Source organism: Mytilus californianus, unplaced genomic scaffold, assembly GCF_021869535.1.
Source record: "Mytilus californianus isolate M0D057914Y unplaced genomic scaffold, xbMytCali1.0.p SCAF_8, whole genome shotgun sequence".
Lineage (NCBI taxonomy): Eukaryota > Metazoa > Mollusca > Bivalvia > Mytilida > Mytilidae > Mytilus > Mytilus californianus.
Window position 1 is genome coordinate 89,304,312 of NW_026262734.1, and position 19,765 is coordinate 89,324,076.

Consider the following 19,765-nt stretch of genomic DNA (forward strand, 5'->3'; position numbering starts at 1 on the left):
ATTTCATATAATTCAATATCAAAGGAAAACTTAATTATTCAGAAATGTTTGATAATTTGTTATCTGTCGTCCGATTTATGTCGTATTGTAAAACCCCATGTAGTACAAATATTTAAAACCGCTTTGCAAATAGGAGCTACACTTGTGTTAGCAAAAAAGCATATTTTTGCACTGTAGGACTGATTTCATATTTCTAACAAACGCATTAATTTGTGTGGTACTAAGTAACTTTGATAGGGTTTCAAAAAATGAATTAAGCAAAATATAGTCATATATGGTCAACTGCTTGACCAGGATTTGCTATAACGGGTAAGCAGTATTCAGATCTGTCAGACAGATTCTTCCTGTTTTCCAATACTTTGAAGAACGAGTGGGTGTATATGTAGAGTTACAACACGTACATTTTAGGTATCTATGTGAATTGTTATCATTTTCTGTCGAATACTAAATTTCAGTGATGTGTATGCTTGTTTTTTAGTTGGAAAATGACGGAGATATAATAACAGTTTCAGCAATCATCGATACATGCGCCGTTATAGAAATGATAGTAGCCATTATGGCAGCTACATATTGTTGTTGCTGTTCAGAAATGTTACCAGGCAATCAAGTCAGTAAAGTTTATCTTTTTTATCAATTTCACTGTTGACCGATTTTTTTATTGTCCTTTGTAAATAGATTTAAGAGGATGTGGTATACGTGCTAATGAGACAACTCTCCATCCAAGTCTCAATTTATAAAAGTAAACCATTATAGGTCAAAGTATGGTCTTCAACAAGGAGCCTTGGCTCACACCGAACAGCAAGCTATAAAGGGCCCAAAAATGACTAGTGTAATACCATTCAAACGGGAAAACAAACGGTCTAATCTATATAAAAAACATTTATGACCTACATCAAAAAACGACAGCTACTGAACATCATATTCATGACTTAGGACAGGTGCAAACAATTGCAGCGGGTTTAAACGTTTTAATATGAACCGAGCTTTACCCTTATCTGAAACAATAGTGTAACATCACAACATAGAATGAAACACTATAAAACATCAATTGAAATGGCTTAACTCAATCAAAAGACATATTAACACAAGTGAACATACACTGAACAAATAAAGTTGATCTATGATACAATGTAAATACAAAATCGATAAAATAAGGGATGAATAATTAAATTCACAGTATTTTACCGCTGTGAAATGTTAAACAATTTCAGAAAAACAACAATAACCTTGTACAAAAATCCGCCTTTTACAATAATATACACAGGTAAATGAAAATAATTTTGTTGTTAGGTATACAGTTTAAATGGAGAAAGAAAATATTTTTACAAAATAAATAATTTTGATGTTCATAGTACGAAGAAGTGAATGTTCTTTTATAACTAAACTTTAATTTAACTTTGTTCAACGTTTAACATTTAGGTCATGGCCAACGCTTTTTTTCATTTTATTTGTTAATGTTAACGTCTTAATAGAACTGTCTTACAATTTAACGAAAGGCACGTACGCTTGACGAATCATACGTAAGACCCGTCTGAGGGATACTTTATTTTGAATATTCTTAAAATGTAACATATTTCTGTAATCTTAATCAAGGCTGTTATGGGACTAAGATGGCGTTTCGTCTCAAGCAATGTTTGTCCAGGAAGGACTAAAACACTGTGTACAACATCATACATGTGTCAACCCTGATGACGTGCTATGTAAAAAATAATTAAAAAAAATGGATGAAGGAGATAGATAACTCAATAAAATTTGCTAAACACAGACTCGTCAGAAGAAGAAAATGTTCCTCAAAAATTAAGCTCACCCCCACCCCCCTCCCGCACCTGATTTCTTTTTTATTTCATGAAAATTTAATTTTACATATTTTCATTAACTAACCTACAAAAAAAAGGATTTCAAATGTATCGGCCTATCCGTCCCATCACAAAACAAATAATAAACGAAATAATTTTCCTAAATTGTTAATTTTGAAACCTCTTAAAATAGTAAAATCGTAAAGATTACACCCATAAGTTATTACAGGGCTCGTTTAATCATCCATATATTCAAATGTGTATATAAATGAAAAAATCAAGATCCATAAATATTTGATCTAATACCAGAGCTCTAGGGCGGATATTGAATTGGGGTGCACCCGATCTATCTCTACTCGGCTGAATTATTCCTAGCCTTAGTTTATTGTAGCATACTCATTATAAAATAAAAATAATTGTAAATTTTGTCGTTAAATTAAGAGTACTATGATACTGCAGGAATTTCAATAAAATGTAAATGGTTTCAACCAGAGATGTATTGTTTTAACATTTAAAAAAGCATGCGTAAACTCTTCCCGCTCAAATGTGTGTAATCGTTGTTTAAACATAAGAAACGTATCGGACGTAAGTGTATATTAAACAAGTTAGCTTTCCTTCCAAATATTAAATAGATATAAGAAGATGTGGCATGCCTCTTTTATTCCCGATATGCTTATATTTTAAAAGATACATTACATTCAGAATAGATGAACGTTTATTCGGATAAAACATAGACTTTAAATGTTTTCATACTAATGTAATACATGCTCCCTTTATGTTCGTTAGTACATTTCGTAAATATGTAAGAAAGTTCTAATAGAAACAAATGTGTGTTATTATCACTTATCAAAGGCAATGTATGAACCTTCGATGAAACAGAAGCTGCTTAAGGTAGCACGGTAGTATTTGCATTCCAGAACTTAGGTTGCTCTTTTTTGTACCCTACTTAAGTCAATGTATCTGAACAGTGTGATTGGACTAAAAATACAGTATCAACTGAACATACTTTCCCAAACTGAGGGATGAATCAGGTGTAGAAAAATATGAAATAATTTTACATACAGGTAAAATGAATTTTTGAGAATTTTTGAGAATTTTGTATTCACTGCATGATAAAAGACCTAAAAGCACTTAGGTTTTCAAAGATATCAAAAGAGGTAAACGGTCATGATACATATTCAAATTCATTTCTGAATAGTATAAGGAAAGTACTTCAGTTAACTGTTTATATAGAATTTTTGGCAGTGTTAGAAAGTGGTGAAAATTCTAAAAAGGCTATCATTATCCCTTATGGGCCAGGAAATACTACCGTTCTCCTCAAACCTAAGTAATATTAACTGTTTCCTTTTATTTGCGCAACATACATTTTAATTTTATACCTGTCGACGGATATGAATATTGTCTTCGTTTTGTAGAGATTAAAAACTTAGCCTGAGACTTTGTTATTTATCTTGAATGCAAAATTAAAAAAGAATAGATTATTTAGAAATGCAGTTCCAATTTTGATTAACTCTGATTTGTGAATAATAAAAAAAAAAAAAAGGTTTACGTTTTGTCTGTGTCTTTTACTTTTATGTTTAATCCAAAGACTATTTTATGAATAAATGAATCCAAATATTATTTTATGAACAAAATCCAGGAACCATTTATGAATAAACGAATACAAAGATTATTTTATGAATAAAAAATCGAAAAGAGAAAGAAACTTTTAATTCTGATTGTGAAGTCGCCCTAACTAATTTACCAAAAACAAAATATTATATTTCCAATGCTGAAGCTAACCAGGTAAGATTATGCATACACAAATAAAGTACAGTTGATGTATTAAATATTTCATCTAAAAAGATCGATAATTTTAGTTCAAATAAAGAATTAAAAGTTTTAGCTATTTGTCAGTAATGAAAAAAACTTATTTTTTATGTAATCAGGATACAAATAAGCTATTTGTCAGTCATGATAAAAACAAATTGTATTTAGGGTAAACATTAGTTATTTGTTTGTCATGATAGGAGGTGCTTTTTATGTATTCAGGGTAAAAAGGAAAGAACATCCCGTTTTCAAAATAAACATAAAAAAATCAATTATTTAAATGAATAGAAATAAGAAGATGTGGCATGAGCGCCAATGAGCTAACTCCCCATTCAAGTCACAATGTGTAAAAGGTTAACCGTTGTAGGTGAAAGTATTGCTTTCAACACGAAGCCTTGGCTCACAACGAACAGCAAGCTATAAAGGGCCCAACAAATGACTAGATAAGTGTAAAACTATTCGAACGGTCTGATTTATAAAAAAAACAAAGAAACGAGAAACACTGATGAACCACATCAACAAACGACAACAACTGAACATCGTGTTTCTGACTTGGGAATTGTGCAAACAAATTCAGCGAGTTCAAACGTTTTAACAGGCAACAACCTTCCATCTAACCTGAATGCAACATCACAACATAGAAAGACACACTATAAATTATATATGTGAATACAAAATTATTAAAAGATGGGGGGGATGTAAAACAATATCATAAAGATAACTATAACCTTGAACAAAAGGACTTTTAATAAAATAACGTAAACAGAATAGTTTTGTTGCAAGGAAGTTGATGGAGTACGGGAACATTGTTTACAAAATAAATAGATTTGTTGTTCATAGTACGAAGACAGAAGTGACAATTTATCGTCATACTAAATACTGATGAAAGGTAATATATTAAAAATAGTGAGACGAGATATAACCACAAAAATGTGTAAACATTGAATAAAACAATGCATTACAATTCAAATCAACAGGTCAAATTAACACGAAAGTACGATTTGATAGTACTCGCAGTTACTGAAAGCTGGTTAAAAATAAAAAAAAAAGATAATTAATAATTAAAAAAATCATACATCAGAAGTTCACTTGGTGCAATTAAATTGTTAACCGTAATTAATGTTATTATAAGGAGGGGGAATCCTAATTAACAATGTTAAAATCATTTTGTGATAGACCTGAGCATTTCAATTTAAGTCATCTAAATCAAATATGCAAATGCGTTTATAAAGAGGTGGGATGCAAGAAAATTTAAAACAAATGTATATTCTTCATATATAAACTAAGTTAATTGTATTTTGCGTTTCTAATTTAAATAGGTAAATACGTATCTTTTGTCACATCGATATTGCAACTAAATTTAAACCAAGATTCAGGCATCTTAGGGGCATTAACGAAAAATTGTGTATTTTGTTTTGCAGCAAGATGTTGTCATTTTTAACCCAATACAAGTACGTGTTATACATACCGTGACACAGTTACAAGGACCACCTGTTAATCAACACGGAGTATTAAATCCACAAGGGTACCAGCAGCAATATTTCATACCGAACACACATGTACAGTTAATGACCGAGCAGCCTACTGGTCAAGTGTTGGTACCAGTGATTCAAGTACCACAAGGTCAACAACATAACGGAATGGCAAATGTTAACTTATGTCAACAGCTAGGGTAGATGCAGCCGAATTTTGGGCATCAACCAAATCAAGTCGTCGACAGACAGCAACAAATTTAACAAAAATAAAATAAAAATAGATATCTTGTATTATATACTAAAATTGTCATATATTTTGGAAAATGTTATATTCTCATTTTACTTTTTACAATTTTTCTACATTTACCTATATATATTCATACCTTACCATTTTATGAATACATAAATGACTGATTAATATAACAAACAAAAAAATTAAGTAAGCAGGTAGATAAATGTTGTTTTGATTTGTTTTTATGACCCAAAGAAACAGTACATTATTTTAGGATTAAACTCCTTTTTAAAGAAATATATTGAAGACAAATTAGACTCATTCACTCACAAATATGATTGAGAGTGACTTGGTCCAGTTTATTCACCGATAAATTACTCTTACATGCGTTTTATCCTTATGTTTTTAAAATTTGAGATAAGGAATTTAATTTCCCCACTCGTAAGCTCTATCACACGTAAATTCCATAATTGTGTCATTGAATTGGCTTGGTGCAGGAATTTATTTTTGTCATAAAAAATATACTCCAGGAATCTGCTATCTGCTAAAAAATAAACTACAAAAATATCTTCAAATGAATATGTTGTGTTTATTGTGTAGTTTAACAATAAACGCGAAGTTGTATCAATATTTTAAACGTCCAGCTGGTTTTTTGTGTTAAAGTCGCCGCTCTCTTGTTTACATTGGTAACGAAAAATAGTTCCGTCAACGTCGTCTATCAAAATACAATATTTTCAAGATCCACTGCCGGACGCAGTCTCGACCAATCATATAAACGTATTCCGTATTATGCAAATTATATAGGAATTATATTTGTATGTGTTTTCATAAACAGCCTTCTTGTGTTTGACTTCAGCACGAAGATACATGTTTAACTTAGTTATTGATTATGAATTTATTTCAGTATCCGCTTTTAATCCTTTTTATGCAATACAACTACGTGCATTGGTTAATCATCACGCCAAGTTTAATTGCCAAATTCTGATGGATTTCAAGGTTAGAGAGTGTTTATGGTTACAATTAAACAACCTGAAAAAAGCTGTTAACAGAGTTTTGAATATGGATCAAATGACTGTCACTGGACGTCAGATAAACAGTCAATCAATACAAAAGAACCTATCGAATTGATAATATGTTAATCAAATTGATAAATTATTATATCAAAATAATAATGTGTTATATCAAATTACTAATTTGTTATATCGTGGAATTAATTTTTCATATTGTCGAAATGTACTTTTATATTATTTATTTATGTATTTCTCTGTCTTGAGGGTTCTTGCATTTATATTCCTGTCATGTAATGTTGTCAATTTAGCAATATGTTGTATATTGCTATAGGGCGCGAGGTTTGACTAGCAACACAACCAGATTCAACCCATCATTTTTTTCTTAAAATGTCCTGTACCAAGTCAGGAAAATGGCAGCTGCTATCTTATAGTTCGTTTATGTGTGTGTTGCATTGTCGTTTGTTTTTTGTTGCACTTCAGTGTTTCTATTGTTTCGTTGTTTTCCTCTTATAATTGATGTGTTTCCCTCGGTTTTAGTTTGTAATCCGGATTTGTTTTCTCTCAATCGATTTATGACTTTTGAACAGCGGTATACTACTGTTGCCTTTATTTATATTAAAATATTAGTTTGTTACATCAAATAATCAATGTGTTATATATCAAATTCGAAAAGGTAAATAAGCATGGCCTTAAAAGGCTTCCGTAGGATACGTTTTTGTTTTGTTTGAACGCTCCACTGTTGTCTTCGGTTTTATAAACGACATTCAGAGTAACTTTTTGTCAAGTACGTCTGCATATTGTTCATAACTCTCTGAACCGGAAAAGGTACGATATCAATTTTTCATGTGAGGGCTAGTTTGGTTATTTGCAAAAATGTTTGATAAAGAATTATTCATTACAGATATTGAGTAAATGTGTATTTTTCTAGTGGCATTCAAATTATTCAAACTGTTTAATGGCCTTCAAATATACTCATTTCTTTTTCACCCGTAAATTTTTTGTATATTTTCAAAGATATGTACTTGATCTAGTTCTCATTATTCACGGCAAGAAGATTGTAGCCTTCAACATGTTCAAGAGTATTTAACTTTCTTTAAACTGGTACTTATATTTCTCGTCTGTTAAATGTTGACGTAGTTAACGCATAGCCACATGTTTATCCCGATTTAACCAATTGGTAGAGGTTGTCCGTTCGACAGGGTGGAATGAATATAATCGCAGCTGCTTTTGGTCAGAATTGAATAATAAATCAGTTATTTTGTGTACAAAAGGTGGCAGCGGCGTTGGATGTTAAAGAACTCAGATGCTTCATATAAATCTCAAAGGTGTTTCTAGGTGTCCTGTAGACATTTTTCTAGTGGTATCACTCATGCCCACAACTTTGCAATGTTTACTCATGCATTTTTAAAATTTATTCCGCCTCTTCAAATCCAGGAGAACGTTTCACTGATACGTTGGTTCTTATATATATACCTTCAAGTTCGAGCGGAAATGTTTCATATAAATGTAGATATAAAAAATCTGATTAGTTAATACGTATATTTAAAGTTCTAAATACACTTTGTGAGAACTTGATTTGTCCCAAAATAAAAAAAGTGCAAAATGCAGTTTAAACCTTTTCGAGAAAAAACTCCTGATATTCAAAAAGAAGAAAAATGGGAAATAGTGAGGGTGGGTTGTATTTCCTGGTCTGTATCATTTCAATACGTGAATATGGAATTACAACTTATCTTCTAAAGTGTTTCCGTTCTTGGTAATCTGAAAACCCATCAAAATCCAAGCTTAAATTAATTCGTCTATCGTATAAAGAGTCATGCATGAATCGTTATGATTGATATCTTACTTTTAACATAATATTCAAATAGAATTGCATTCATTTTTTGTTAAAATACATAATTACATTATTTTTTAAGTGTTTTTCTTGTAACTTAGGAGATGAGAACAATACATTAAACGGTCACGAGGAACTAGGCTGTAAAACCCGATGAGGAATACCTGACTCAGTTGTTAAATAGTTGTCGTTTCAATAATAGAAATCTGCTTTTATTGTATTCTAACTAAGGAAATATCTTTATAATTTTACAAGGAAGAAACGTATTATATTCATGCAATACCCAAACACAACCTTATTTGATGAATACAGTACATTTACGGACTATACGAATTGACACAGAATTTTTGTAAGTACCGCATCTGATTAATATTTTTGATGAAGACTTTTAGAAATTTCATACTTTGAAATCAATATTAACGATCCACGTAAACATGATTAATAAATGCAATAAATATTTGTTTGATAAACTGGGATTTGTGAGTAAATTTGACACTGAATAAAATATTACACCCCTTATTAGCAGAAAGAAGTTAATTAGCCTGATTAAATAAATAGAAATATTATTTTCGAATCAAGTACAGTTCATTTGTATTTCACTGTATACTAGCCTGCATAAAACATTTGATAACATTATGAGACAAAATGTTAGCGTAATTTTCATCAAACAATACACCCTTGATAGATTTATATTATGAATCTCAACCATCAAAATTAACATTTTATTTGCATGACATGACTTTTGTGTGTTCGAATGTTTTAGTCAGTTGGGTTGTATGTTTGTGATGTATGTGTAGATTTTCGACTGCTGGAATCCAATCACTGTTCAATATAACCAAATATATGATGAATTTTTAACAAATTGTATCAATATAACGGAAGTATAAACAAACTGTCATACAAGTGGGTGGTTAAGTTGCTATTAAACAAGGTTTAATCCACCATTTATCTTCGACAAATTCCTGAGATAAAGTCATATAAAACGAGTGACTGGTGAAAAATAATGTTTATCGAATTCTTGAACCAATGCATGTATAAATCATAACCTTAGTTTTCTGTGAACGATTTTATCACATTTTTCGCATCCATATCGTATAATCGTCAAAAAAAAAAATTTCTCTCGGTCTGTTATGATGTGAAAATATGGCAGCTAATTAATTGGCGTGTTTTGAAGCCGTAGTTTACCGATTGTCACCTTGGTAAACAATCAACAAAGAAGCATGGATATTGAGCACGTGTATAACATGTACAATAAGATAGTAGTTTATTTCAATGACAGATCCATGCATATTGTGATCACCGGATTTTTACGAGAAAGGTCACACTGAGATCACTGCATACGGAAAACATATCGGCGAATTGTTTACTCGAAGCAAACAATTGAAAAAAAGTAAATGTCTTCAAAATTTGGACAAATTATAGAATTTTCTTGAGAAAAAAGTATATGTACATACGTTTTATAATAAAAACTAGCCATTTAGTTACAAAAAACTTATGCATCATTTTCTTTTAAATTTGAAGTTTTATATGACTGTAATCAAATACATGTACCTTTTTATTTACAAATTAAAAAGTTTAAAACAATTTCTGTTGAGCAACATATAGTTTTTAAACATTTATTGAAATTTTGTATTAAGCATTAAAGGTCTGATTGTGTTCCAGAACAATACAAATAATCTACGTTAAAATTTTCAAATGGAGCATATTGATTGGATGTTTGGTTAAACAGATATTAAAAAGAGGCCTAGTTTTGAACATTGACGTGTTCCTATTTTCTACGAATCTAATTACTAAATTCCTTTATACAATATCATGATCATGTACTGACAAAAATAACAACATGCACCGTATTGAAAGTTGGCGATCATATGATATTATACTATATTTAAACAATTAATAAATAAATACAAGCCTTATGCTTGCAAAGAAAATATTGTGATATTCATTATGATATTCATCATGTCTTAAAGGGTTCTATTTTAGGAGAGGATATACGCAAACACAATACAAACAAACAACATGTACTATGAGATATACGCAGACTGAGACAACACAAACACTAACTTTCAATGTTTTTATATGGTAGGGTTGTTGTTCTGTTGACGAATACTCGTAATGCATATAATATCGCAATGCTAAATACAAAAAGTATCGCTGGCCGTTCAAGCAATGTTGTCTCAGTAACTTTGGTGTGTTAGTACTTAGTTGCTTAAGTCAGAAATATATTTGAAGACCAATAAGATTCAGTAAATGGTTGAAACAAACCTTACAGTCTTTTGACAATGAGGAACGTTTAAAATCAATAAACTTGCTGAAATCAATTAATCTACTTGATTGGACAGACTCAATTTATTTTGAACCTAGTCCTTTGAAACATAATGAAAGATTAAGCATTATTTGATGTAAGTTACATCTTAAAATAATCTTATTAACTTTGTGAAAGAGGTTTGTCTTTAACTAAAAGAAGATGAAAACTGACGTATATAGCTGTTTTTAAAAGGAAAAGACTTGAAAAAAAATGAAAACATGAAAAAATACAAACATTTACATCGTGACAGGGCATTTGCTTATGTCTATTTTTAGATAATGTGTACGCAATAATAAATGACATGGGTAAGTCATTCGGAAGGCTTTTAAAAAGTTATCAAAGGTACCAGGATTATGATTTAATACGCCAGACGCGCGTTTCGTCTACATAAGACTCATCAGTGACGCTCAGATCAAAATAGTTATAAAGCCAAACAAGTACAAAGTTTTAAATCAGCTACTAAAAACACCGTGGTACGCAAACGTGTACAGTTGGTTCTAATTAGATGCTAAAACGAGGTAGATAGGTGTGAGTATGTTTGAATAATGCATCCATACATTGCTATATTAACAAATTTTCATTTTCGTTTTTTTTTAAAAAGCAATATGAATCTGAATAATCCTTCAACACCATATACAGTCCCTTCCAATTTCCGTTCGGCACTAGGTGTTGGAAAGCTTAAAGTTTTTGCTGGAATACAGATCAGTTTAGGGGTTGCTTGTATATCTGCGTGCACAGCGGGTGTTATAACAAATATAAAGAAAAAGGTTATGTGTTGTGATGATTATGCATGCCAGAAAAAGTATCAAGAACATTTTACATTAGACGATCTAGTTAATTCATATTCACGACTCGGATGTAACGAAAAAACAACAGTACTGATTTTATATGGGACCTGTATATTCCTGTCAGGCTGGGTAAGTATTATTTTAGCATTTTTGTTTTCAGAAGGTTTCCTCATTTCATTCTTCTTTCAAAAAATAATAAATAAAATCGAATGAAAGGTGTTTAGAAGTCTGGACAATTTAAAAAAAGATGTTTGAAAATTTTTAATAGAACTACATAATTTTATGTAATATTATGAATATGGCATTCTAACAAAACGCTGATGTTACAACGTCCTTATGCAAATTTAAATAAACGACATTTTGAAATGTTTTCTTCAGATACATTTTGGTATTTAGGCAATCAATGTTTTAATAGGGAAGATTAAAAACGTATAACAAATAAGACAAAGCAAATGTATTTATAAATCTTTAGAAGGGAAAGTTTATATTGTAAAAGAATATACCAGAGTGATTTTCAAAAATATTTGAATGAAACACGTCAAGGACAAGCGAACAATTTAAACGAAAATGTACAAAATATTTATCCCTACACAAAGAAGCACAGATTCAGTAACATAACTCTCGTTAAAAACTGAAGTAATTCTAGGTGTCTGATCATTTCCTGCTACCATTGTGCTACAAACTTTACCAAAAACAACCATTGCCCGTTGCGTGTTTCCTGATTTCAAGTTTATATACGGGGGATGAAATATCTTGAAATAAAGAAACGAAAACAATTTTATTTTGGGGCCAGGTGAGGACCACCTGCGGATGCGGGATTTTCTCGCATCGTTGAAGACCCATTAGTGACCTACGGCTGTTGTCTGCTTTTTGACATATTCCCCATTTCCATTCTTAATTTTATTATCAATGTGATATTAAAACATAATCAGACTTTGGAAAGATGCTTAAAAATGATGCCCTGTGCTATAACTGTAAAGCTCTCCGTGAATAGGTTGGACTCATTCCAACATGTCAAAGTGGTAATCTTTTATAATTATTCACCTTATTAATGATATAATTGATAATACAGTAAATATGTAATCGGTATGTCGCATTCCTAAAACATAGATATGTACAAAAACGCAACCGTACAAAGACCAAAAAAAAGTTTTTCTTTGTCAAAAGTCATTATTCGAAAGAATCTCAAAAGAGAGGGCAAAACATACCAAAAAATGAAATCACAAAAATACTGAACTCCGAGGAAAATTCAGAACGGAAAGTCCCTAATCAAATGGCAAAATCAATAGCTCAAACACATCAAACGAATGGATAACAACTGTCATATTCCTGACTTGGAACAGGCATTTACTTATGTAGAAAATAGTGTATTGAACCTGGTTTTATAGCTAGCTAAACCTCTCACTTGTATGACAGTCGCATCAAATTCCATTGTATTGACAACGATGGGATGTATAAGTACAGAGCCACGTCATATATGTATCAAAGAAACATAAAAAGGCATATAGACAAAACACATAGCAAAAATGGAAGACAAGCATACAAACATGTTTAACAATAGCACAATAACGGGATGTATAAGTACAGAGCCACGCTATATGTATCAAAGTAACACCAAAATGCATATAGACAAAGCACATTAGCAAAAATGAAAGACAAGAATACGGGAATATCATAAACAATAACATAATGATAGAATGTACAAGTACCACAAGTATCTTATCTCAAATGATTCAGAAAACATTTAAGTCTAAAACAAACTGACAATGCAATGAAAAAAAATCATACACAACAGCAAAAGACCAGACATACAGCGGGTTACAAAGACAAAGCAACAACTCTCCTCGATAAAAAAACGGCATTGATCTCAGGTGCTCTTGAACTGTAGGTAGATCCTGGTCCGCATGTGATTAAGATATATAATTGCAGACTATAACGATGTATACAATATAAAAAAGGTTTATTAAAGCTACATGTCTTATTGAATGTAACTATGGCCAATCTCAATGAAGGTTACAGAAACAATACAACACATACAACTGATGGACGTTTAGATGATTTCTTATCAATTTCACAACATAAGTTTATACAGATCGACTTGTGTAATACAATGTACATACAACATAAAATTTTAAAAAATCATCACATTTTCTAGTCAGTGAGTTCAACATGGTATTTTTAAAACTTACAATGTGTTTTTCGATGTAATTGTATGTAGAATGATACAAAGAAAGCAACTTTAGTAAACTTCATTCCTAACGCCGTCATATACCGCATTTGACATTTATGCACAATTTTACTATTAATTCTATAACCATGTATCTAATATCTAATGATTTTTCTGGCATCATTGTTAAATGAATATACATACTTGTATTTCAGTTTTTGCTAACAGGAATATTTCCAATTTGTATGACGGATTCAAAGAGACCCAGATGGAAATGTTTGGTATAAATTTTAACGTTACACTGCATGTTTATGTAAATGATGATAAATATTGTGTTCTACTTCGGATACATTTGATACAGTGTACTTAAGCTCATCTGGCCAAAAAGCATGCGTTCAGTTTTTGTAAAAAAACTTGTGATGCTTTTTTTCTTCATAAGTTCAAGTCTGTAGTACACCTTGATACCAAATTAAACAAAACTCGTGTTGATTTACTTCGGGTGTCGTTTTTATGTTGTGATCGATCAACCACTCTTATCGGCATGGCTCAACTTCAGTATACCATGTTAGGAATGCTTTTCACAGCTTGCAAATCATATTAGGTATTAAACATCTTACTAAGTAAATATGATTGTGTAACACGGGATTGCTTCCCCACCAATACAACCTTTTTTGGTCCAAATACCCCGTTTTTTTCTTTCGTCAGACTTACCCACGTTCAAAATGGGAATTATTTATTTTGCCTTTTTTACGTGGTGTATGCATACAATGTTTGTCAGTAGACAGCAACCCTTAAATGATTTATCAGTGAAACATGGTATCTTATAAATCAATACTATGTTTCGGGTGGATGGACCATATACAGTGGTTCAGATATATATGGTTATCAGGCTTTCGGTTTTCTAACTTTGATTGTTTTACATTTTGTAAGATCGAAGCCCGTTATGGCGTACTATGTTGAAGACTTTACGGTATCCTTTAGAAGTTTACATATGCATAACTTGGGTTCTGATGGATCGTTGTCCTATTGGCAATCATACCCAGATTTCGAAAATAAAAACTAGTTTGTGTTTGGTAATTTTAAACCTTGTATAAAGCACTATATTTTGTTATACATCTGAATTTATAAAAATACTACGAATTTTCTACCCCAGGAGAAAATTAACTAAGCTGTAACACTTCTCGGAATTTCGTATCATTATTGCGTTTCAGTTGCTGACTACTTGGTCTCTTTTTTTATTCGAGTGTAAATCGATGAGTCTTTTGTAGACAAATCATGTATCAGGCTTTCAAAATATTAAGCCTGGAAGCTATGATGAGTTCATTTAGTTGTCTATTTCGAATATGTGCAGCTCTGATTGTGACAAAAAATTCAGTTAACTTTCAGTCGATGACCCAATGATTATTTCACATTATCAAAACGGAATTAATTTATTCTGCTATTATTTTTATATTAATTGTAAATGATTGTAGGATTTTCATTCAATACAATTTTAAGATGCATAACTTTTGAATGAAAATTATTGTGATTTTTAGTAATTGACCATCTTGTAAAATACGAAAACATCATTTTAAAGATTTTAAACGTCCAAAGCATTCTTCTGGGTATCACTCAGTCAGGAATTCAAAAAGTGGAATATCAAAGCCAAAGATGTATTAGAATTTTACTCTCTGTAAGTTGTATAGAAGCTGTTCAACAAAATCGGTTTCATATTCCGGATTACTATTGACCTGCATGGCATTTATCTACATTTTCTTTAAAAAAAAACATGTCCTCAAATTTCCAGCAGCAAGTTATTTGTTAATGCTCATCATTCTATGTAATTTTTATATTGATAACCTGTATTATTTAAGATTTTTTTCTTATAATATTTCTTAACTGCGGCTGTTCATTCAATATGTCTAATCTTATATTTATTTTTAAGTACAAAACACTTATTATATTTACTTTTTTTTTTCTCCAGAAAATAACGTTCATGGTTTTCAGTATTATATCTGCAGTAATATTTTGTCCATCGATGTTTACTATTGGAATTCTTAGCGTATCCATTATCAAAGTAAGTATCATTATACACAACATATACCCTACACAAACCACAAATAATAAGGGGACATTTTAGATATATTTAATGAAACTATATAATAGCTTATTTTATCATGCAAATGAACAAAAGCAAAGGCTTCAACACCCAGATAACATGAAATAAGGTTGGCCATTCATAGATGATGTAGACTGTCACATGTATGTATTTGAGATCTGATGCTTCCGTGAGTTATAGTTTTTTTCGTTATTGTTACTTCCCTAGCACATGATGTTTTGAAATAACAATTATTATATTGAAATTTTTAAATGCTTATAGTTTGGTAACATGTTCATAGGACTTAGTTCTTTTCGATGCAAAATTTGAAAGAATTGATCTTTGTGTGCAAAGAAATAAGAAAACTTGGCTAAGATCATTTTTAGGCAAGTATCTTTTTAGAAAAAATAATTCGTGGTAAAACAGAAACTGACCCATGCACGGAATTTAACTTAACTCTAATGAGATCCAAGGATTAAAAATTACCATAGATCTGAATTATGTCCAAATGTTGAATGACATCGATAGGTTTGTTTCTCTGATAAGACGGTTTGAATTCGAGCAACTTCTTTAGTACTTATTAGTTTTACATAAAAACGAGACATACGACTGTAAAGGAGACACAGAGAAATAAAAGTAAGCATAAGAGACATTATGTCATTATGTTAGTACGTGATGTGTCCTTTTCTAAGAAAGACAATCATTGCTTTTATTCAAATAAAAAAAAAACTTAATATACTGCCTCAATATTTTTTTCAAAATCTATGTTTTAATTATTCATATACAAAATTGGTCATATCTATAGTTGAATATAAATAAATATGTATCTTTACCTTTGTATACATAGTTAATGTTTGTTATTGTAGGCGGAGGAAGTCGACGGAGATATCATTACAGTTTCAGGAATCATTGATGCATGCGCCGTTATAGAAATGATAGTAGCCATTACGTCAGCGACATATTGTTGCTGCTGTTCCCAAATTCTACCAGCCAATGAAGTCAGTATAAAAAACTTTAGTTTACTACTTCTTTTTATGTTTTAATCGGTACTCCAAGACAATGTAGAAATTATTATTCTCTAATATAAATGAAAATTTCAAGCCTTAAAATACACGTTTTCTTTTTGTTTGAAACTTATCAATGACAAATATCTGGAAAAATTCAATGCAACAGGAGCTGAATAAACGTATTTTACATCATCAATTTTCGTTTTACTTTTTGTAAGCGCGGTTATATTTTGGCTGTAATTGTACTAGTTGACTAGTTGTAGGAAATCCATTAGTAGTCCGAAATTGACATCAGTCCACCATTGGAGGAATATTTGGTTTCTCATTACGTAATATTTGATTACATAAGCCGAGACGATTTCATGTGTATAGTACGCACGGTTGAAAAATGAATTGAATAAATATTTATTTCTGATAAACAAGTGGATAGTAGTGCTACAATATTGCCAGTTTTTCATCATGGTGTTGGTTTCATCCGTAAAATTTCGAAAAAAAGGGAAAATACTACAAACATGCAATAGTAAAATATCTAATATTATTCTTAATGCTAAAGCCAACTATTGATAGAAATTATATGCTAGTTAAGTGCATTTGATTTACACACCTTATTTAAGGTGGTACCTAACACTACAGGGAGATAACTCTGTAAAAATCAGCTAAACGTTTTAATTACGTTGTATTCTTAAGGAAATATTAAGATTATCAATGATCAAAATTAGTGTTTGTCAAACTGCTATATAACCAATGAATTTTTTCTGATAAAATGGTTGGTTCAAATTTTTTTAAATTTAATATTTTTGTCAAAGGGTCAAAGTAAATATTTTGTGAAAATTTTGTGAAAATTAAACGAGCCAAATTAATATTAGTCAAGGTGTTGGTGCCACCTTAATTAATCAAATATCTAATGATAGAATTAAAGCTTATTTATATGGTATGCTACATTTGTGTGTCAAACATTATTGTAATTAAATCCAATAATTTAAGTATATCCATTCTGATATACAGTGCGTTTATAACAAAATGGAATGTATGCAATGTTATGCAATATATTAAGCCCAACTTCAGAATGCATATTAATTTATATATATCTAGTCATAAGGAAGTAGGTCATTTAATTTAATCGACAACATGGACAATGCAACTCATTTTTCAGCAAACTTAATTTATTTTTGGGGCTTTTGCTAAAGAAAAGATTTGTTTTTTTTATTTACAGCAAAATGTTGTCATTTTTAATCCAGTTCAAGAACAGGTATTACATTCCATGACACAGCTACAAGGACCATATGTTAACCAACAAGGAGTATTAATTCCACAAGGATACCAACAACAACAAATCATGCCTGGCTCACATGTACAAATAATACCTCAGCAAGTTCATGGGCAAGTATTGCCACAATCGATACAGGGACAACAATATCAACAAAACAACGGCATGGTTAGTTCACATACAGATCAGCAGCCAGCTCATGTGTGTGTGCAGCCAGGATTAGAACACCAACCAAGTCAAGGCGTCAATGGTCAACAACAAATGTAGCTTGCGAAGTTTTAACTGACAACAAACAATTTTGTTTTCGCATACCAAAATTATGAGATTTTCGTAACTGTGAAACGTTTCTTTTCGGTTGTTTGGACATTTTCAGAAATAAGACTGTTGTTTTTAATGTAAAAAAAATAAATAATTCAGTTATTCAAATGTGTTTTGTAACCATAAGTCACAAGTTATAAATCATTCATTTGTGTATTTCTTTGTATCTGCATTGAAATAAAATAATACTACAGTTAACCTTTAAACATTTCTATTGCAATACATGCAATATGCTGTTTTTAACATTATGATTTCAAATTATGAAAAAAAAATTTACTCAAATGCTAGTCGTAGGAATATTTGACAGTCTGTACCGACAAGTAAAAAAAAATTAAAACATGTTATAAATTTCATGAAGAACCTGGAAACTTTGCAAGACTGGCTGAAATCCAGCAAGAAAGAGGCAATCAAAACAAATGATAACATGTTACTTTATTTTAATTCAATTTAAAAAAGATGCTTTTTTGTGACGTTTTGGATTTTAATGAACGTAATCTATGAATTGCTGGTAAATTATTAAGTCAGTGATTTCGATTACCACAAATTACTTAAAACCTTTACTAAATTTTTCCATAGATATAAAGATTTAGTTTTGAAGTTTGGATGTACCTGTAGAAAACTTATTTCAAACGGGATAACACATCCTCATTTTTACGGAGATGTTGTTTACCAAGCCCGGAAATTTAGAATCAATCCTTTAGATAAACTTATTCTAAAATGTTACCAATTCAACACTGTAATTAGATCTTTGAATATTGTTTTTATCGGTATCAATATAAATTTCGTTATCAGTAGATTAAAAGTAAACTGAATATAATTGTTATATACATATGCACATTTATGGCTCTACAGTCAGTCAATACCTGTATCTTTGCATTCTACATGGTGATGTTTTTCTCTGACTGAATGAGGTCTTTACACTAAACCCATTAGATGTTGGATGTGTACTGATTGATAATTTAGTCTTAGATGCATGATTTTTTTTTTTGTATTAATTGTTATTGGCTTTGAACTAGCTGTCAGTAACTGTGAGTACTCTCAGATTTGTACTTATTGTCTTTTTGTTATTGGGTTGTACCAGTACCCGACCACGTCCACTATGTGTTTTTGTTAGAATTAGAAACAAACTATAAAAATCATTTGAAAAAGGATTACGTCCTTAGATGAATACAGTGGTTGTCGTTTGTTGCTGTATTCCATAATTTTTTTTTCGTACATTATTTTGTACATAAATTAGGCAGTTAGTTTTTTCGTTTTATTTGTTTTCCATTTGTCATTTCGGGGCCTTCTATTGCTGGCTATGCATTATTGGCTTTGCTCACTGGTGAAGGCCGTACTGTGAGCTATATTTATTAATTCTCTGTCATTTGGTCTCTTATGAAGAGCTGTTTTATTGTCAATCATACCATATCTTCTTTTTTATATTTATTCTCATTTTCTCTTTTCAATCTTTTTCTGAAGGTCATTTATGGATGTCGAATGCATCATATATAACAATTATGTTGAAAAGACAACTGAATGACGCTCAAAACTTGGACAGAAGATATTCATTGAGCAATCAAAAATCACAACTCCAATTTAAAACAAAGCACACATAATCCGCGTGAAAAATTCTGGATGAACACAGGCGCTTCGGATACAGATTGAAAGAATTGGTAATCTTTTATCAATTGATAACAA

The 19,765-nt window shown here is 30.8% G+C and overlaps 1 protein-coding gene across 3 annotated transcripts in view; it reads left to right on the forward strand.

Moving 5' to 3' along the window:
• The window catches only part of LOC127711184 (uncharacterized), a 35,556-nt gene extending 17,255 nt beyond the window's left edge, over window positions 1-18,301 (forward strand). Inside the window, exons 1-5 of one of the 3 annotated variants that reach the window (XM_052217151.1) lie at window positions 11,069-11,378; window positions 13,632-13,697; window positions 15,380-15,472; window positions 16,360-16,491; window positions 17,714-18,300. In XM_052217151.1, coding sequence (XP_052073111.1) covers window positions 11,232-11,378; window positions 13,632-13,697; window positions 15,380-15,472; window positions 16,360-16,491; window positions 17,714-18,034 — 759 coding nt within the window. In that variant the 5' untranslated portion in view covers window positions 11,069-11,231 and the 3' untranslated portion in view covers window positions 18,035-18,300. Of the gene's footprint in view, window positions 1-11,068; window positions 11,379-13,631; window positions 13,698-15,379; window positions 15,473-16,359; window positions 16,492-17,713 lie in introns of those variants that run through there. The other 2 variants (XM_052217149.1, XM_052217152.1) reach the window with 2 other exon arrangements.
• The last annotated feature ends 1,464 nt before the right edge of the window (window positions 18,302-19,765 follow it).